This window comes from Salvelinus sp. IW2-2015, unplaced genomic scaffold (genome assembly GCF_002910315.2).
Source record: "Salvelinus sp. IW2-2015 unplaced genomic scaffold, ASM291031v2 Un_scaffold83, whole genome shotgun sequence".
NCBI lineage: Eukaryota > Metazoa > Chordata > Actinopteri > Salmoniformes > Salmonidae > Salvelinus > Salvelinus sp. IW2-2015.
In genome coordinates, this window is record NW_019942514.1 from 2,561,101 (window position 1) to 2,583,320 (window position 22,220).

The 22,220-nt window shown below is 44.5% G+C and overlaps 1 protein-coding gene across 1 annotated transcript in view; it reads right to left on the reverse strand.

The window, feature by feature from the left end:
• pacrg (PARK2 co-regulated) overlaps positions 1-22,220 on the reverse strand; it is a 270,269-nt gene that overhangs the window by 219,799 nt on the left and 28,250 nt on the right. Inside the window, exon 2 of the mRNA XM_024135096.2 lies at positions 16,812-16,946. Within this exon, the coding sequence (XP_023990864.1) occupies positions 16,812-16,946 (135 nt within the window). The remainder of the gene's footprint in view (positions 1-16,811; positions 16,947-22,220) is intronic.

The following is a 22,220-nucleotide window of genomic DNA, read 5'->3' on the forward strand; positions in this document are numbered from 1 at the left end:
TAGCAAGGAATCTAGCCTGAGGAATAACAACTGATGCCACTTTATGAAATAGGTACCCAGTATTTCATGAAATGAAACCCAGGTCTTTTTCAAGTAAGAGGACAAAATTGTATACAGATAAACATGTGGTTTAGGCTAATATCTGGATATTTCCCCTTGTAAATTGAAAGCAGCCTGGCCTCTGTATTTTAACTGTACACCACAGTGTCGCCGTCAACTCAAACGAATTAGCAACATTCTCTTTCTTGAGGTTGTATTGAAAAAACACTGCACATGGCAAAGCTGGACATAGATAGTGGGTGGGAAACCATGGACAAAGAGTGTGTGAATACCAAGGACTTACTGCACTGCAGACGTGTAGTACTAAACCAGTGTAAACACTGACATATTTTCCTATCCCTGGGGGAACAAGCATGACTCTCAGCTCAGAGGTGTTGAGTTGCTCTGGGCCAACCATGGTAATTGAATGTCGTGATGGGGACGGGGGAACACCAGGGGTGTGAGGGTGATGTCGATGAGAGAGGCGATTGACAAAAGCTCGCRTTGTCATGTGTTTGTGAGAGTGTACACTGTGGGCCTTGTTTCTTGACATTGTGTCAGGGACAAATGACTGAATATATTATGAAATCGCAAAAGTCTAAGAGGCTCAAAATAAATGGAATAGCCTATACTCTAAACCCAGCGTGATTTAAGGTGGCCTTGACATGACCTTGACTTTCTTGCCCTTTTGCAAGTTGGATTTATCGGTATGGGGTGTGGATAATAGCTTGGCTATATGCTGGCCTTCATTTCCCAACCTCAAGAACTTATGAAGACAGATCTTGCGGTGTCTGACAGTGGTACACTGTAGCCGACTGGCTTTTTCAAATCATCCAAAACAACACCATTCCAATTGCCTTTACCTAAGACAAGTCGGGCAGAAATAGAGTGATATTGTAACATTGTGTGCCCTGCAGGGCCTGGTCTATATTGAGGCTAAKCGGTAGCTTTGAAAAGGCCAGTGTCCAAGGCAATCTGGGGTTAACTGGATTCCCTGATAGGCCAGATGAGAGAAGGTCCAACCGCACCAGGAGGGCGTTGGGTGTRGGACCGCAAGCTAACTCTTCCTCAGTGTGGTCCAGGCACGCTCCATTTAACCTGGCAAGACCTCCGTATCCCCCCCCACCCCCCGTAGCGCCTGGCAGACCTAGACTCCCGTTGCCTTCCCAGGCAGGAATCAGCCAGTCACTCTCCCTCATTAGGGTAATTGAGACAGGCCCTACCATGACTAAAGAGCCTTGGAATTGCTAGCCGCTCGTGCATCCAAAAGAGCACTTAATCATCTGTTCTTCTTATCTTTTCCCTCTTCTTTGCCATTCCTTTCATTCATTCTCTTTTTTRCCCCTCTCCTCTCAAACCATTGACTTTGTTACAGGAGGTGTCCAGCGGCAGCCCGATTATCTAATTGCCAGTGAGGAATGACATGGGTCATTCAAGTAGTCTAACCAGTGCTGTGGGAGTCTCTGTCGAGGAGGAAGAGTTGTGAATGGGCGACAGCAGAGACAAAAATTCTGATCTTTGGATCAGAGGGGAGGAGGGGAAGAAGGAGGGCAAATCCTCCCTCTCAGCGGTTCTTAGGGCCTGCCTGCTGCAAGCTGACGAAGACGCCCCGATCGCCGCCAAAGGTTGTCCCGGTGAGGTGAAGCTCAGCTCCAGTCATGTCAGATTTACCAATAGTGCTCGGTCAGGTCCGAGCGATATAAAGGTTAGAGGTGCGGCGGCACCCCCGAAGTTCCTCCATAATAAAGAAAAATGTCATACAAACTCCATTTCAACAATTCCCTCATGCAACCCTCACACAACCTTACAATACACCAGAGCAGTAGCCTGATGTTTCTTTCTCTTTTCTCTGCAGCAGGTACAAGCAGGGTGTTTATATTGTGCGTCTGCATCATGGGTTTCTACTCTATTCTTTGGCTCCTCTGATTGCCAGGGGGTGTCATGTTCTCTATAGTGCTCATGTGCCACTGGCCCACATGGCACCTTTGTTACTAATGTGGAACAAGCCAATGGCAAGGTGACATCCTGACAGCGGCGCGATCCATCTACTGCAAAACGGGAGGGGAGGAGAAGACTCCCCCCTCCTTATTCTCCCCCTCCTTATTCTCGCTATTTCTTCTCCTCTCTATGTCTTCTCTCTCTCTATCTCTCTCTCTCTCTGACACTTCTCCCTCTCATTATTGCTAGTTCATCTCTCACTTTTTTCTCAAGCCTTTCTTTTCCCACCCCCCTTTTTCTCTTCCTCCCTTATCATCCCTCCAGCCCCCACCTCCCTCCCTCTATACATTCTTGTCTCTGACAGCCTGGATACAAGGGAGTGATAAGGAAATGCTGGAGCCATGCAAGGTGTGGTGGTCGAACACCAAAGCAGATTCCTCATTGACACATCTGTCAGTAAACCATTGACATCCCCTATCCTAATGCAGGGGGACTACTGTAGAATCATAACTGCATTAGTGCAATCCTCTCACATACGGCTCGTGTCCCTAGACGGACTAGGACAGATTACTGAGGCGGAGCTGCTAGTGCGCATCATCAACTCATGTCTCTCAATCACTCATAAAAACAGATGCGCGCACACAAAACACACACACACACACACACACACACACACACACACACACACACACACACACACACACACACACACACACACACACACACACACACACACACACACACACACCACACACACACACACACACACACACACACACACACACAAGTCTACCAAGGTGCACATCCCATCATTCCCGCCCCACATCCCCTACTGGGGGACCCAAGAGGCTTCTACTACTCCTCCACTTCCCACCAGAGACAGATAACTCCTTCAATTTCATCTCCGGCCCCTTTAAATGCCATTCAATCAGGAGAACGGCCAGGCTGCTACATATGTTGCCATTTCAAATGACTGCGGTCAGGAAAGGAAAAGACCACTGAAGCAAACAGGAAGTTGTATGTCTTCTAAGCCGTAGCGTATACTCCTTTTTAACCCATAATTTACTTTGCGGGTGGTCTAAATTAGGCCCAGGCCTAACTGCATTGATGCTATTCCATTACAGTACAATTGCAACGGGGTCTACTCAACACACTGTAAAAAGTAACCAGAAATTCCCGAGGATAATTTGTGTTTTCAATGATCTCAGCTTAGATAACGAAACGAATAAAAGGATGACAATCTCTGTGATAGATATTAGAAGATCTGTTATGCTGCCAAACGTTTTATTGGTTTGTTTATGTACAAAGTACATCCAAAGGGTTTCAGAAAGCTTCCCACAGACTTAAGCATTAATCACATCTGGGGAACCAAATAAATTATTAACAAAGCTAAGATGGCATCTTCTGCTCACCAGATGAGTTCAATGCAGAGGCCTGTACGTCACACAATGACTCACAGAACTTCATCACGGTGACCAAAAATAAATAAATAAATAACTAAATCGCATTTTATCAGTCATGGCAGCTGTGAAAGGAAACATCAAGACTACGGCGATAATCAAACAGTGGTTGTTTCGTCGAAGATTGGGAACTGCTTTAACACCCCAAGTTTTCCTCTATGACATTCAAAAGTAACCAAATGAACTGCCTAGGGACACATACTGAAATGTAAAAAGAGTACATGCAGACCTGAGTTCTACAGAAACAKTTCTGAGATCCCTGTTTGCCTCGAGAGTTAGATGTTTTCAGCTTATAGGCCTACATGTAAGCAGCTAGATTGGAAGGAATGGAAGCACAAAGGCGAGGTAAGCAAAGATGTGACATAATGAACAGAACAGAGCGTAAAAGCTCCTTGGGGACTGAGCGTGGGGGGCAGTGGGGAGAAATCGAGAGCCTCTGGGTAACTCGATTTGAATATGAATGCTTCTCTCATGATCCACAACAAGGGCACTGACAGGGGCACCTCTATCCGGGGTATGTGTGTTTGTGTGTGTGTGTGTGTGTGTGTGTGTGCACGCTCTGTGCAGCCATCAGCCGCTGCATAATTCCAAGGCACTTTGTACAGTGCATTAATCACAGGGACCCTTGAGCGCTTCTGCGGATCCAAATATGCCGACCTTGAGGTTACAAGAAAGACATTAGGGCTGTCTATCCATTCAAAGTATTGGAGGGAGGGAGAGAAGACGGGGAAGGGAGAGAGGGAGGGGGGAGAGAAAGCTTTCAAGGTAATGAAATTCTGCCATAATTTAAAGGAAATACTTGTGGGGACAGGCCCGGGTCCCCCAAAAAAAGAAAAAGGGAGTCGAAGTAGATTGAATTGGATTTATTTTTTCTTTATTTTAAATTAGGCTTAAGTGCGTGTGTGGGGTAGTTTTTCTCTCTCTCTCTCTCTCTTTTTTATAACAAAAGCACGATAACAGCATTAACGTSCAGAATGAATCGAATCATTTCCAAACCAATTAACCTTTGACAGAATGGATGAGTGGACAGGAATGAGAGTGGTGCGCGGGGAAGGAGAGAGACAGCGATAGCGCTGGCAGAAGAAAAAGAAGTCTGGCTCGTGGCGTGCGTCCTCATCCCATGGGTGACTGAGTGAGTGACGGCCAGGGGTCCGGTTAGTGATAAGGAAATGGGATGGGAGGTGGGCGGGTGGGTGGAGGACATAGGGGATAGAGGACCGTAAAAGACCCCCCTCCCCTCTTCAGCCCCCATCCCATTTGTCCTGACTGATACCCTGGGAGGTCTGCAGAGTTTAACCCGGCTCATTCCCTTTGCTGGCGAGGAGCTTGCTCGCAGCTGCAACCGGTCCATTTAGTTAATTAAAGGCTCCATTTGGAGTCGGCGCCCGCGAGCAATACGAATGCCAATCAATAGATCTCTGGCTTATTCTGGGAGGGGTGACAGCACCAGGAACAAGATTTGTGGCATTGGCAGACGGGCCCTCCCTATCCTTCCTCTGTCTCTCTCGTCCTGTCCCCTCACTCTCTGTGGGTCTCTCTTTACCCCTCCCTCCCTGTTTCTGTATGTGGGTACAGAACTCCTTTATTCCCCACTGAGAGAGAAAATGAGAGTGTGTGCTTGCATGCTTATGTGTGCTTGCCTGTGCACACGTGTGTGATTTGGTGTACAGTATGTCTCACCATCTGCATGGGGGAGCCAGCTGTATGTAGTTGAGGCTGAGCTCACCAGGGTGCAGGGAGAATGAGCTCAGGGATGTGTGTGTGGGGGGGGGGGGGGGCAACACTACACTAGCATCCCAAAGACCACAACGCACTCCAGGGCTTATTTTCCATGTTCCAGGACCATGTCGAAACATGTCAATATTAGTCTTGGCTTGTTTCTTTAGTGGGGTGGTTGAGGATTGCATTGGCTTGTCACTGCTCAGCCGTACAAGCAAACATGTGGGCTTATATGAGGACACAGGGAGAAGACATTGTTGTGGGGGTTCAGTACGCTTGAGATTTATATCGCTGTCTCTGAGCAGCATAGCCTCCTCAGCCTTCATATTGTAAGCACATTGTTTGTGGCCTGTGCTTGCTTGTTTGCAGACTTTTTTGTACAGCTTTGAGAGTGCTACTGTATCTTTTTTGACACGCAAAGACCCAAACGGCGTTCCATAGTATGCATGTCGTGAAGGTAATAGCAGTGCTACTACTGTGTAACTCCGGTAGGGCAACATCTGAAAAATAGCGCACTTGGTAGTGTGTACCTGTCACGCCCTGACCATAGAGAGCCCTTGTTTCTCTATGGTGTAGTAGGTCAGGGCGTGACTAGGGGGTGATCTAGTATATCTATGTCTATGTTGTGTTCTAGTTTCTTTTTCTATGTTGGTGTTTTGTATGATTCCCAATTAGAGGCAGCTGGTAATCGTTGTCTCTAATTGGGGATCATATTTAAGTAGTTATTTTTCCCACCTGTGTTTGTGGGATCTTGTTTATGTGTAGTTGCCTGTGAGGGCACTCCATTGTCTTCACGTTTCGTTCATTCTTTATTGTTTTTGTGCGTTTTCAGTTAAMAAATATGTGGAAACCATATCACGCTGCACCTTGGTCCGATAATTCTTARGACGAACGTGACAGTACCGGTGCTCGACCAGTCGGCGAAAGCCAACATCACCCACGACAGAGAACGGTTGATTATCAAGGGCAATMAATTAAATTATCTTGGCTTTAATGGATTTCGCCTTTGAGTTGTTTCGCTGAAATTTTGTTACTCTTTCAAATGACTGCTCGACTTGTTGACTGCTCGATCCACACAGCAGACATTGTGGGCTAGTTTAGGAATGCTATGTTGCACTTATAGCGCAACATTTTATGTGGCGTCATTACGTTATGTACCTACGTTATATAGGTATGCACGTCAGCTTTGACATAAGTTTTGCACATRGGGGCGTTAAACTAGACATCGGGCCGATACCGATGTTGGCATTTTTAGCTAATATCGTCCGATTCCGATATGTTCACCGATATATCGTGCATTCTTAATCTAAACCACTGTGAAATATCTTTCCCATAACCAAATATATTGTATTTTCAGCTGTTTGACGCAAAAACTAAACTTAAGACCGGGAAGCATAGAAATAGTGCACGCAGAACAGATCTACCGCTTCTTAGACTTGTTTTCAATAACTTACATTTCTAAGTGAATTTGGTCAGGTTGCAGAAAAAGTTACATATTGCAGCTTTAATATGGACAATTTTGTGTATTTTAGGGGGTCTTCTCCACACTTTAGGACTCATTAAAAGCTTCAGCTGCAACCTTTGTGTTTTTGCAAAATATATTTAGCTATTGTCTCATTTCCCATGAAGGGTTATAGTACAGGCACAATAGCCAGTGAGCGTCACGTTGAGTGTACTGTGAAACGCTGAGGGGCGGCTGGCGGTAGTTATCCTGCAAACGAGACCTCGCCGCGTGTGTCCGGCCGACGCTCCCCCAGCAGCCTGGCAGCTCGACAGCTGCCATTCCAACTTCACAGCGTGCCACATCGAACCCCTCCAGGGAGGCAGGCAGGGAGGGAGGGAAGCAGGGTGGGAGGCAGGCAGGGAGGTAAGAAGGGTGGGAGGCAAGTAGGCAGGGAGCGAGGAGTGCAGGCAGAGAGGGAGGCAGGCTGGCAGTGGGCCTTGATGCTGCTGTGCAGTTGAGGACTTCTCTCCTCTTTTATCCTTCCTCTCTTCTCCTCCCGAGAGGCATGTTCATACAGTACAGTATTCCTCCTATTCTCTCTCTTATTGTGTTTCATTTCTTCCTTATGACACAAAACATTCCCCGTGGAGTACAAAGCGCTCAGTAAGTTTCAGTGAGCAAGTGCGCATGTTTAACCTCGTTTTATTCTCTCTATTCAGATATTCGCTCACAAACGTATCAGGTCCTCTGAGAAGATAAGAAGACATTCATATATGGTGAAGGGAAGGTACATATGCACGAAGTGGAACGAGACAAGGACATTTCTAACAAAGAGAGTGACATTGGGAAGGTATGAGTTTTCAAGCACTATAGCCTATGGGCCTAGTTTCAATTCTCAAACAGCTAGCATTGTCCTCAGAATACTGGTTTACCTTGGAATATGTACAGCACATTCATATAATTCAGGYCCATCACATAATGTGGTTCCATACAAAGTTGATATAAGACTGAAGGCTCCATGCCAGCAACTATAATAGCCAGTGAGCGTATGTTCCAAGGTATAAAATATCAGCAATWTAAACAAGAAACCATGACAATCACTGAAACACAGGGGCTGTCAATAAAAATCCACTCCACCTCTTCACTCTCTGTTTAACATATTGTATTGGCCTACTAATAAATGACAAATAGGAAAGGACGGCACTAGACCCCGAATGAACCCCGAATGACACATAAAAATGTATATTCCAGATAAAAACATTTTTTAAATGACAATAAAAAAAAAAAAATTGTCACGGAGGTGTCTGCAATGACCTCACCCCCTTTATTCATTCCCCTTCACTCACACACAACACACTCCCTCTCCACACGCATGCTGTTTCCCGGTACCCCTTCCCACTCTCCCTCCTCCCATTCGCTCAGTGCGTAATTCAATCATCCCAAGGAGATGGATATCAGTCCCCTAGGAGCGCTTACTCTCTTCATTTCCTAAAGCGCTTGATCAGATTTATTGATTGTCCCCCTCCTGTCTCACTCCTCCCTCCCCAAGCTGGGTGTTTTGCGGGCAGGAATCAATTTAGCATTTATATTCTTATGAAATGCKTCCCGCCTCAGTCCCTTGACTCCATAAAATGACAAATGGGAATACATGAGAGAGGCTGAGGAGAAGAAAAGGACAAAAAAAAGAGGACAAAACAACACAGAGAGAGAAGAGAAGACTCAGACGAGACACAGAGCAGTGAGGCAGTACAGAGATGCAGGCAGAGGATAAAGTAGAAGTTGTAATGAAATGAACAGGAGTGTTTCTGGGTCTGGAGGTCCGGATAGGCTGCAGTCTCAGGCCGTCTGGCTGGTGGGCTGCTGTTGGGGCCGAGGGGCTAACCTACTGACTGAGGAGACAGAGACAGACAGACCTCCGCTCATCTCATCCATTATTACTGAGAGCCGAGCGGCTGCCATGTCTTCTGATTGCAGGGCCCCTCAGGGCTCTTTGCTGACATTTTTTACCAGGAGGAGCACATGTGCTCCTAAGTTGAAACAGGTGAAATGGTCAAATGTTGCTGACGTTTTTCTCAATACATTGCAGTCAATGGGAAAAGATGAGTGTCACAAGGTTGATGTTTTTCTCAATACATTGCAGTCAATGGGAAAAGATGAGTGTCACAAGGTTGATGTTTTTCTCAATACATTGCAGTCAATGGGAAAAGAAGAGTGTCACAAGGTTGATGTTTTTCTCAATACATTGCAGTCAATGGGAAAAGAAGWGTGTCACAGGGTTGATYCGTAGGTCAATACATAGCAGTCAATGGGACAAGCATCAACCAAATCAAATCAAATGTATTTACAAAGCCCTTCTTACATCAAAGTGCTGTACAGAAACTCAGCCTTAAACCCCAAACAGCAAGCAATGCAGGTGTAGAAGCACGGTGGCTAGGAAAAACTGTACTAACCTGTCACACACTGAAGACCTATAGGTTCACCACTGTACTAACCTGTCACACACTGAAGCCTATAGGTTCACCACTGTACTAACCTGTCACACACTGAAGGCCTATAGGTTCACCACTGTACTAACCTGTCACACACTGAAGACCTATAGGTTCACCACTGTACTAACCTGTCACACACTGAAGGCCTATAGGTTCACCACTGTACTAACCTGTTCACACTGAAGACCTATAGGTTCACCACTGTACTAACCTGCACACACTGAAGGCCTATAGGTTCACCACTGTACTAACCTGTCACACACTGAAGGCCTATAGGTTCACCACTGTACTAACCTGTTCACACTGAAGACCTATAGGTTCACCACTGTACTAACGTTCACACACTGAAGACCTATAGTTCACCACTGTACTAACCTGTTCACACACTGAAGGCCTATAGGTTCACCACTGTACTAACCTGTCACACACTGAAGGCCTATAGGTTCACCACTGTACTAACCTGTCACACACTGAAGGCCTAAAGGTTCACCACTGTACTAACCTGTCATACACTGAAGGCCTATAGGTTCACCACTGCGCAAACATGTCTATAATAGATATAAAAGGCTGTTAAGATACTGTATTCATGTTTCAAGAAAGAAGTGTATATATTTGACCTGGCGAAGCAGTTTTATGCGCTGACTGAATGGAAACTGATAATTCWGAGTTTTTTACTCCGGGAAGACATATCTGAGTCCTCACTGTCCGAGACCAAGTCAAGACCGAATACAAATGTATCCGACACCTAGACAAGACCAAGACACTCAACATGTGGTCTCGAGACCGGTCTCGAGTACTACAACACTGGTAAATAGCCAAGGAACACAAGGACAAAGTCACACTTTAGTGGAGTTTAGCGTAAATTCTTCTAACTTCTATGCCTGTGCGTTCTAAAAATGTTTCAGCACTTCACTCTGCACTTGGCTTTCTGTAGTCCCGTGCTTAGAGCAGGGATGGGAAACTTTGATGGGGGCCACAAAAAAATCGGAATTCATTATGAGGGGCCACAATGGCTAGCGGGTCTACGTACCCACAGCCATACCCACACATGCAGTCAGAGCCGGCCCTAGCCTTTTGGGAGCCCCCCCCATTTTGCGAGCAAAACATTTTAGCGGTCCCCCTCTTGACAGCAGAGAGAAGAAATTGAAGAGTTAATTTCCTGCAATTCTACACATTTTGCCATGGGGCGTAGAGAAAATGTTTCCATTTTGAAGCAGGTTTGCTGCAATTCTACACATTTTACGATGGGGTGGAGAGAAGATTTAGCAATTTTACTCATTTTGCAATGGGGCAGAGAGAAAAAAGTGCAATTTTACAGCTAACCTCCTGCAATTCTACACATTTTGCCATATTTGCAATGTTTTATATGATATCTGAGTGAGAGTGACTAACAAAATCAATGGGGGCCCCACAGTCAATGGGGGCCCCATAATTACTATAAGTTTAGAAAGCTGGCAGCTAGACCAACTTACCAATCTAAAAAATGTTAGCTGACTTGGGCTAACTGAGTGAGGACTGTCAGTGACTGACATAACAAGAGAAAAACTGCTGATGCACAAACAACTGCATCTTGTGTATTCTACTATACTAACTCTCAATAGTAAATTGAGACCCCGACTGAGTTCCCAAAATGTTTTCATTAAAATGTTTTTGGAAACTGATCCGCGAGCCGCCAGTTGCCCAACCCTGGCTTAGAGTAACCGTTCCAGGCAGCCAGGCCTTTGGCTTCCAACCTCCAACGTCATGACAGGGGGCCAGACGCACGGGAGAGAGAGACTCCCACTATTCCTCTTATCTGTTGGCAGCACATGTTCCTCATACGTGTAAAGCTTTTACCTGCGTGAGCCACATTACAGCACTGGGCTTTTACAGCTGTAGTGGAAAGCCAGAGAGCCAAATTACCTACTCGGGAAACAACCTTGCCGCTTTCAATTTGCCCTTGACATTTAGATAGCATTCTCTCTTGTACCAAAAACACTCACACACACACACAGGAAAAAAACGTGCACGGACAAACACAGGTGCGTGGATGCCATGTGCGCACACTCTCCACACACACACACACACACACACACACACACCGTCTCTCTCTTTTTCTCTCCTGCTCAAAACGAAGGATAACACAAATCCAAACACATGCTGATACAGTCTTCACTATTATCAAGAGGAGTTCAGGCAAATTGTACCATTACAAAATAATGGTACATCCTCCATCCTTCCATCCTCTGAAGAACAGACAGATCATGACTGTTGGGGAAAGCTGCTGTACTTTAGTTATGCTTTGTTTTGGAAAATGTAAAAAAAAGACAAAGGATCAGGCCAGTATTTTTCACCACTTTTCCCACTATTCGGTAATGTGATGATGAAGTAGGGYTGGGCACGGTCAGAGCCATATAGAGCGTTAGGCCAGGTTGTAGAACGGCCGCCATGRTAGCGCCCATAGATAAAGCTGTAACGATTGTCGTCGGGAGAAGGAGAGGAGGACCAAAGTGCAGCGTGGTACGTATCCATAATACTTTTAATGAACACGCGAACAAAAACAACAAAACGACCAACGAACAGTTCTGAAAGGTGCAACAAACACTAAACAGAAAATAACCACCCACAAACACAGGTGGGAACAGGCTACCTAAGTATGTTTCTCAATGTTTCTCAAACAACGATAGACAGCTGCCTCTGATTGYGAACCATACCAGGCCAAACACATAGAAATACAAAACAAGGACYACATAGAATGCCCACCCAAACTCACGCCCTGACCAACCAAAATAGAGACATAAAAAGGATCTCTAAGGTCTGGGCGTGACAAAAACGTTATTCTTGAAATGTTTCTGATGTAACAGAGCAAAACAAGAGTAGCAAATTGAACAGATGTTTTTATTGATTAGCATTGGGGATAATGTGTATCCAAGTCTTTACTGTGTTGTGGRGTCAACAAATTGCATATCTGCTTTCACTGAACATCTTCATAGGTTTTGAAACTATCAGAAAAAAACAGCACAACGCAGAAGCGTTAATTATCACTTAGCAACGGCTATGGAGGAAAAAGTGCCGCTCTCGGGAACGTTTAACCACATTGGCCTAACTCCTTATATATATATATATATATATATATATATATATATACTGTATATATATATGGCTCTGAGCACGGTTATTCAAATATTTGAATATCCGAACGTTAGTATTCGATTACTTGGTGGAGTATTCATAAAAATAAAATAGGCCCTTTTTTTTTAAGGCTTTATCTCAAATTAAATAAAATGATCTGTGTGACATTGCTACATAGACTACATGATAGACCATTACATTAAACATTTTTATAAAACAAACGTTTTATGACAGTTTTTATGAGTGCGCTCCACTGGTAACTTGGGCCAAAAGGTCGTCTTAGCATGGGCAGCGCCGTTGAGTCAACTGGGTGGGACTTCCAACTTCATTGGCTGATTCCTGATGGTGTCCCTGTTGGAATTATGTCCAACCGGCTCATCAGGAGGGATCAGCCAATCGTGAAGAAGAAATGGAGATAGCCTCGATGACGCTACCCATTCCGTCACAGACGCTATAATGGCACAGATACAAAGATGAGTCCTCTATCTACAGTACCTCTATAGGAATCCATTGAATACATGCAACAGGGTGGGAAAAATTGCATTAAAACACGTTTTTCGGAAGGGATGTGGTCACCATGCAACTAATACATTAAATATATACATCTCATGGTAGTGTGGAGCTACAGTATTTTATATTTTTTTCCCATTTTCCCATTCACGTCTTATAGCAACCCTATATTCTTGGCAGCCCTGGTGTGAAGGGGAGGAAAGGCAGAGCAGACTGTCATATGACCCTAAATATATTGACGTGCAACTTGGAATTACAATTTAGGAGGACCAGTTTGGGAGCGATGTTGTTCAACTACATATCGTTGCACAGGTGCGTGCGCAAGTAATACATTGTATCAATTCGCTTGACCCTAGAGAACCACGAGTTCTTTCAGGTTTCGCACTGTATGTTCTGAAGGTTTGTATAATAATAAAGTGTATAGGCTATGGCTATTAAATGTCCCTGGAGTAGCCTATAGGCCTGCTATTTCCTTTCTTTTAGAAACAATACTAAACATACACATACAAACGACAACATCATACAAACATCAACTACATCACACTTCCCCAGCCCCCCCCCCCCCCCCACTCCACCACTGCTTTGATCTCCCATCAGGTCTCAAATCAGACAATTCAATTGTGCGCACTCTTCATATGGACAGGCTGTGGTGGGATGGGAGGGTAGGAAAGGTATTTGTCTGACTGTTCCTATTTTTTGTTTCCTGCTGTATTTTATGTTTGTTTAGGCCTATGTGATGTGTGTGAGAAGTGCTAAGATTTCCTCTCGTAGGACAAACGTGAATCTGAATCGTTTTCACTTTTCCATCATATGACTTGTCATGAATCAAATGCATTGATATAGTTTCCTTCAATCAATAAATTACAGTTTAATGCTGGCATTCTTTTCTCCTTCATGCCTTTCTGCGTTGGACTTGGCCTCACGTCTTCTGAAAGTACCATGATTAGATTCAGCTCTGATGAAGGCATAACTGCCGAAAGCGTCAGCCTGCCCGGACTCAAATAAAAAGGTGAAATGAGGTAAGGTCTTTGTCTTTTTAAAAACATTTCGGAATGCCGKRGTTTCCCAATGTTCTTGAACTTGGGCTAATTATGTTCTGGCCCGCCAACTAGCTGCAAGTTCAGGYACAAATTSGCTCTTCATTCAAAGACTCAATCATGGACACACTTACTGACAGTTGTGGCTGCTTTGCYTGATGTATTGTTGTCTCTACCTTCTTGCTCTTTGTGCTGTTGTCTGTGCCCAACAATGTTTGTACCCTGTTTTGTGCCGCTACCATGTTGTCATGTTGTGCCATGCTATGCTGTCGTCTTAGGTCTTTCTTTATGTAGTCGTGATGTGTGTTTTGTCCTACTTTTTTATTTTATTTATTTTTTATTTTTAATCCCAGCCCCCATACCCGCAGGAGGCCTTTTGGTAGGCCATCATTGTAAATACGAATTTGTTCTTAACTGATTTGCCTAGTTAAATAAAGGTTAAATAAAGAATATAGTGCTAAACTTGAAGAACTCGTGTTTGCCTCTGTGAAGTTACATTAGATGTTGCTCACCAGCGAGCTCTGAAGAAGAAACGATGATACAATGTAGCATAACACCACTGCTCGCAAACTGCACAGATGTGAGATTTGTTTAAATAYGAGCACTAGTCCTCTTACATTTTTATTCCAGGTTGCATATCGGACGGTCTGCCCTCCCCATAACTGTCACGCCGGGCATAGGGTAGCTATACTGAAATGGGAAAATAATGTACCTGTGAAAAAACTATGAAATAGCTCCCCTATATAGTTCATGTATTACATTAATGGTGACCACAGACCTTCCGAAAATACAGTTCAATTGTGTTTAATGCTCCAATGTATTCCACTTCAAATTTGGCTCCCAGTGTGGCAAGTTCGGGGGTATTGTGACACATCTGACAGTTCCTTCTTTGTATCTTCCTAGACAAGCGGGAGTCGGTTTGGTCTCTTTCTCTCTCTCTCTCTCTCTCTCTCTCTCTCTCACACCTGCCCCTCCCCCATCCTTTTGCTAAAACAAACAGTGCGCAGCAAACCGGCTCTCTCGAGTCACACGAGCCAGTCTCCATTGAATTGAACAAAAACAAAGGTTTTCTTTAAAACATGTATTTCGACAATACGGATAATCCGAAAAAATTCCATTGATATTATTTGGATGCTGAAACCATTTCCAATGCCCATCCGTATGACGAAGTAGAGTGGGAGAGGTGGGGGATTGTGAAAGACGGGAGAGACAGACTCCATAGAAGAGGAAGAAGAGCCATGTGCTGCTGCTCCCTACCGCACAGACAGGGGGATGACTGGATGAGAGCAGAGACGAGAAAAGGGGAGGGGAGCAAGGGAGGCTTTCTACCCTAAGTGTGGTGCTGCAGGGGGGTGGTGACAAACACACATACTGAATAGGACACCTATACTGTATGTTACCACTGATATTTGTTTGATTGACTTATTGGAGAAAACATGCTGTTTGTGGCTATTTCACGGTCAATTTAAGAGGCATTCCATCATGAGGACATTAACCACTCTCCTGCTCCCTCTCTCGCGCACACGTAAACACACACACAGAGCCGGCAGGGACTGTGAACTCTTGACCTCAGGCACACACACTCCTCTACACACACAAACACAGTAAACACACACTCGGATCGTGCACTCAGGCCAAATTAAATCAACACAATTTAGTTTGTGTTTTCCTGCTATTTCCTGTTTTCTTTTTTCTTCCTATAGCCAACTCTCCAGCCAAGATTAGTCCAGAGCCCCAGCCGTGAACCTCTGCCCCAAGGGCTGCCCAGTGCAAACACACAGTGGCCCCTGCGCTCGCTCCAATCATCGACTAGGCCCCCACTTTCACTATCCCCTATCAAACCACTACACTGCCCGGCATCTACTCTATTTGAAGTGATTTTAAAAGTAGAGGAGAGGATGAAAACACTGGGGGTGAATTCATACGGAATTATAAAAAAATCTACCAAAACGGATGCGTGGTGGATCGCATGCTAGTTCAGAACACAAACACATGCTTGACTAGGCTCCCTGCAGTATGCTATACACACATGAACAGTCATCCCTCCAAGATGTTTCACACAGTGGGGGAGTAATGAAGTAGTCTGACAGGGAGAATTAGGAGAATTCGTTACACGTGTGCATGGGTGAAATCAATAACCATAACAGCTGCACAATTTTATACACCAATTCCCGTTTTTCTGAGAGCTTTTTCATAAGAGCCCAAAGAAAGCCATTTTTGTGGTAAAAGCTCACCATCCACCACACAGTATTCATTTGAACACTGTACATTAATAATTCATGCAGATGCTTTCACAATGTTTTCACCAGGAGACAGGAAAGAGTGTGTCACCTCTCTCTTTGAAGGAGGAAGAAAAAGCCTATTTGCTTTGATTCATTTAGCCTTGCTTACGTTTCTAAATGTCATTAAGTGCGGTGGGTGGTGACGACTCCGACGCAGAAGATGTGGAATATCTCGCAGCGCTGTGAGGCTATAATAAACCAGCGTGGTTAATATGAGGAGGAGCAATCTCACTGCTGGGCTAACTGATGTGTCGAACGCTGCACAATTGAGTCTTTCTGACTGCAGCAGGTACAAATTCCGACATAGACGTAGAAAGACCGAGACAGGTCTGTCTGGACTATTGTCCTCACAGGCAATATCCGAGGACAAGCAGAACATTGATCTTGACCTACCGTGACATGTGTACATTGCAAACGTCCCATTGTGTTTCACAATGGATGATAACATCGCAGATGACACCGACACACATCACATATCATGTAGAGCATTGACAGCATAATAATACATACTGTAGCACCAGTGTTTCCATGTGAACAACACTGTGTGGCCTCCTACATTAAGGTGGTGTGTGAGTACATGTGATCACCTACTGTAGGCCTATATGCTGCTGAGAGTTTAGGCTGAGAGTAAAGGTAGATCCCTCTAATGATGAACATGATGAATTGCATACAGTATTGTACACTATAGGAGTAATTCACCTCATTCACAAATGTCTACTGTAGCCTCCACATATTGCACAATCTCAACAGACTGCTCTAGTGAATGCTTTGCAGTATCCTACCTTCCATGCGATGCGATTACCCTTGGTGTCATGCTCCAGAGCGATGGGGAAGTCTCCTCGCTCGTAGAACTTGCGGAACGCCGTGGGCTTGGCCGGCCTCTCCCGGAAGGCCCCTGCTGCCGGCGGTCCTACCACCTAGAGAGAGAGAGATAATCTTGTTTATAGAAACCAGAATTGACAGTTGTGTTTCTCAAATCCAGAATGGAATCATTGTAGTGGGGGCCTTTTTTTATTATTATTTTTTTTACATATAATTCTCTGAGACACTTCTGCCTCCCTCCACTCAGGGCTGGCTAAACACAGCCTGTCTGCCACGTAGCCCGAGGCTCTGCCAGCGGCATTGTTATTACCATGTTACTGTTCCTGTATATTGGATATGTAGTGCCAGGCTGCGAATGAATTGGACTCCTGTCGTCATTGTTGTTGTTATTGTGGTGGATGTCACTCCATAGATCTGACTCAAAGTCAATGAATGCAAACACTGGGGAGCTAGCCTTAGATTACATCACTGACTAGCGTAACAGCTGCAAACCACTTTGATGATGCAGCAGAGATAGGCCTGGTAGTTGAATCGTTTTTGGGGGTAGGGTCGTTTTTCATCCCAGCTCAAATTGAATCCGGTAATGAATGACAGAGTGGTCGTGCCAATCAGTCCCCGTGTTGAGTCCCTCGTCCCTCGCCATCTGTGGGGCCCGACGACATGACTGGCAGATGTATCACTGTCATTAATCCTTAGATTACCGCCCATTGAGAAACAACGTCTCAGTGCTGGACTACAGTGTCGTGGGACTACAGTGTAACATGAATACAGTGCCAGACAGTGACAAGACTGTGGTTCCATTGAGAAACAACGTCGTGGGACTACAGTGTAATAGGACTACATTGCCATACAGTGACAAGACTGTGGTTCCTTAGAGATAGAGCCACACATCAAACGCTATACACAATACACATGAGAGAAACGTTCTTAGAGGTAGCATGCTGAGTGGTTAAAGTAGTAGCCTGAAGTAAGTTATGAGTGAGTTTAGACTATTAAAAGGCACCCTATGGTGTCCCGGTGGACCCACCGCATCTAATGCACAATGGGATTGCAGAGGCATAAAATAAATCTGTTTGGTGGCGTTTGTTTACTTTTAAGCGAGGGAATGCTGAATGAATAACATTAGTAGCTGGTCCCATCAGATAACATGGCACACGTTAGCCCTATGCTAACCTCACCAGGTGGCAGTGATTATATCTTGGAACAAATGCTTCACCGGCTTATCAGAGACCTTAGACTTTATATCCACCAACCAATGGCATTTCTTAAAATTGGTCAACCCTGACCACTAGAGGGATATTTTAAACCTACAAATTCAAGGTTAAGTTTTGTTCCGTTGGTCTGTAACAAAATGTTGTGTACCAACCYATATTGCATTGATGCATCCTTGAGTAGGACACTAGCTACTACTATCYTGATACATTTTAACATTTTCGCATATATGACTAAATTCCACGCMTTTGTTTAMCTGTTTCACACACATCKATATATATAAATTAGGTCCTTACAACATCTACGTTTAGCGTACATTGTAAAAAAGAACACACTATTAGCCGTCGTAAAATGCATAGAATTGCAGGAAATTGAGGGGGGGTTATGTCACGTCTGACCTTTTTCTCGTTTTGTATTTATTTAGTATGGTCAGGGCGTGAGTTGGGTGGGTTGTCTATGTGTTGTTTTCTATGTTGGGGTTTTGTGCGTTCGGCCTAGTATAATTCCAATCAGAGGCAGCTGTCAATGTTGTCCCTGATTGAGAATCATACTTAGGCAGCCGGGGTTCACGTGTGTGTTTGTGGGTGTTTGTCTTTCGTGTCAGATTCGTGCCACACGGGACTGTTTTCGGTTGGATCTATTTGTTAATTTGTTTCATTGTAGTGTTCAGTTAATTTATAATAAATTATGGACACTTTCCACTCTGCGTCTTGGTCCGATCCCTACACCTCCTCTTCAGACAAGAGGAGGAAATCTGCCGTTACAATATGTGGCAAAGCAGATGATTATAAAACTGCTTAGTGTACATTGTGGGTGGGCCACAATCATGTAATATAGCCTATGCACTATGATTATTAGGCAATAGCAGTGTGTTTTTGTGCAAGGCTGAAAGAGGTAGCTCCCTATTCAATTCATTCTTAATCTTTATTTTCAAGTTGTTGGCTATAGCTACGTCCGTCTTCAACACAGCAATACAATACATGTAAATCTACATTTTCCAAAGGGGAGGGGGGGGGGGGGACTCATGTGAGATTCAAACCCTTGCCACAATCTGCAACAATTACATGGACACTTTAGATAGAGAGAAACTTGACCAGTCAGTCAAATACACGTGATAGTTGCTTTGATGATCCGAACATGATGTTGGACTGGTATATTAAGGACGCTTCCATGAACAAGTTTTGAAACACGTCCGACTACGTTGACAATTTTAATTGGCTAATGCAGAACTTGTGTTAGCATAGGGCTTACGTGTGGCATTTTATCTGATGGGACCAGCTACAATTTAGCGTTCTGTCACATGCAAGTAAATCATTGATTTTAATTGTCTGACACATTTTGAGCCGGATAAACCGGCTCAAAATAAATTTAAATGGTTGCTTATGTTTGCAAGTACGGCTCTACTATGTCTAACTTTGCTTCCCCCTTGAGGAAGCTAGGTGAATTGCAACAACACGTATAATAAACAACTCTCCCCCTCCCCCGCAACACGGTGGAGACTCTTACTTTCAGTTTGGTCKKCCAGCTTCAAACAGCTGAAAGTACGATATCTTTTGTTATTGACAATATAATTCAAAGCGATTTAGATGGTGCAATGATTCTCTACACTCTCAATTGCTTATTTTATCACATAAACTGAAATTGAGCTAACAGTGTACAATTTTAGCAACCAGGAAATGGCAAAGCGATTTCTACACGTTGGACGCTTGCCAAAGTCTGCTATTGTTGGTTGTGCTCGAGGACAAGATGCCCACGCCTCTGAGTAATGCTGATGGAAGAGAGGGAGGGTGCAACTTTCCCATTTGACAACAAAACATTTTGTGCTGCATTTTCAGAATGGTATTTTGTATGGGCCCAAACATGTTTTTTTGTCACAGAAAAAAAAGTGGGAAACACTATCATTCCACTACATTACAAAGATATGACATAATGCTCCTTTAATAGGCACCGGTTGGCATACGTGCAGGAGAGTGTGAACAAGCAAAACAACTATGACTAACCATGCATTTAAAAGCACAAGAAAAATAATCATCTGCATGAAGGTCATTTGCAGGGTAGCCTCGTTTTGCATTATCCATCACAAATGATATTCCGGTCAAAATGTTGCATGCCTGAATGTCCCTGCAATGTTTTAATGACCCTCTTCTTTTTTTTTTACAAAGGCCCTACTATAGTATACCTTGGTTAACGTAGTATAGTAGTATTTCATTAAAACACTGTTTGGCTCTTTATATGACTAAAAGCCTTTGAGTCTGAGATACATTCACCACAGTGCAGTTTGAGGCTTTTTTTTTTAGGTTACAAAGTGAATGCAAAACCTTCTGTCTTGTTCCCTCAGCCACGGAGGAAAAAAGGAAGACTTGCAGATACATTTTAGCAGACACTCTTATCCAGAGCGACTTACAGGAGCAATTAGGGTTAAGTGTCTTGCTAGTCGGCTCAGGGATTCAAACCAGCAACCTTTCAGTTACTGGCCCAATGCTCTTAGCCGCTAGGCTACCTACCGGCCCATCAGTGATGCTCCAGCTGCCTGGAGCAACAAAAGCCTTCACATCCAGGTAGCATTGCTCTGCCGGCAGCTAAAAATAGCCATGGAGAAAATGAACTCCAGGCTGCATTGACTGGGCCAGGCAGCTTTTATGGTCAGAAGTGATGACACCGCAGTCGATTCCATCTCGCGCGCCACACTGTACCCTTCAGTGAACTCCCCTCTCCTTTCAACTGTCATCAGCAACCAACCCCCATTCCCCCTTCCAGAACCAAACTAATCTTTTTTCTGGCCACAACAATAACACAACAGCACAGACTCTAAGAACCTTTCTCTCCCCCCCCCCCCCCACACCCCTTCCTCGGCTGCACTGTACCTCGGGGGCTTTGACTGTAATAGGAATCGTGCGCTCTGAGATTATCACTACCGACTTCCTGATTCGGCTACCGATTGGGATTCATGGTTTTCTGCTTAAGCTCCCAACATGAAAGTGCTGCGAGAGATCAAAAGCCATGATGTAGGAGGTGTGAGCACAGTGGCTCGGTGCTAATTTCCTGTCCTAGATGGGAGGCGGGAGGTGACTGGCCATTTGCTGGAAACACCTGCTAATTCTGTTTCTGTTCAGAGCATGTTCTTTGCACATTGAGCAGTATTTTTTCCTTTAGATCTGATTTAATATTATGTGTCTTGAATGTCTCTCTCTTCAACCTTAATCTTCTCTCACCCACTGTGCATCTCAGTCCTTCCACTCAGTTCATGGTGTAAGAGGCCGAAGAGGTGGTAATTGAAATGCTAATAACTTCATGCTGAGCAGTGCAGTGCTCTGCAATATCAATCTGACCCCCTCCCCTGCTAAAAATACAGAACGTGAGAGATAAAACGCACACACACAAAAATGCACGCTCACACACACAGACACACACCAGGGGTCTGTGCATTAGCAGTTTCAAAACGCAGACCATAACAAAATATGCGTTTGAAACTATTTCATCTGCGTTTTATATTGAAAGGCAACAATGTTTTTTTGCAGCTAAAAATAGCCATGGATAAAATTAACTCCAGACTGCATTGACTGGGCCGGGCGGCGTGATGAGACCGCAGTCGATTCCACCTCGTACACCACACGGTACCCTTCACCGAACTCCCCTCTCCTTTCAACTGTCGTCAGCAACCAACACCCATTCCCCCTTCTTCCAGACCTAAACTAATATTTTTTTCTGGCCCACCACAAAAAACACTAGACATGCCATCAGGGGTCTCTTCACAGTCCCCAAATCCAGAACGAATTCAAGGCAACACACAGTATTATATAGAGCCATGATCACATGGAACTCCCTTCCTTCTGAAATGACTCAAGCAAACAGCAATATTAGCTTTAAAAACACACAAAAAACAACACAACCCCTCTCCCCTATCTAACCTAGTTGTAATGTTAATGTTTTTATATTGTAAAGTATTTTTGTCTGTAAGGTCTTTTTCGTTATGTGTCGGATCCGAGGAAGACTAGCTGTCGCCATTGGCATCGGCTAATAAGGATTCTAATAAACCTCCCCGCAAAAAAAACAGCACAGACTCTGAGACCCGCTATCCCTTCTCCCCCACCTCCCCCTCGTTCCTCGGCTGCACTGTACCTCGGGGGCTTTGACTGTAATAGGAATCGTGGCGCTCT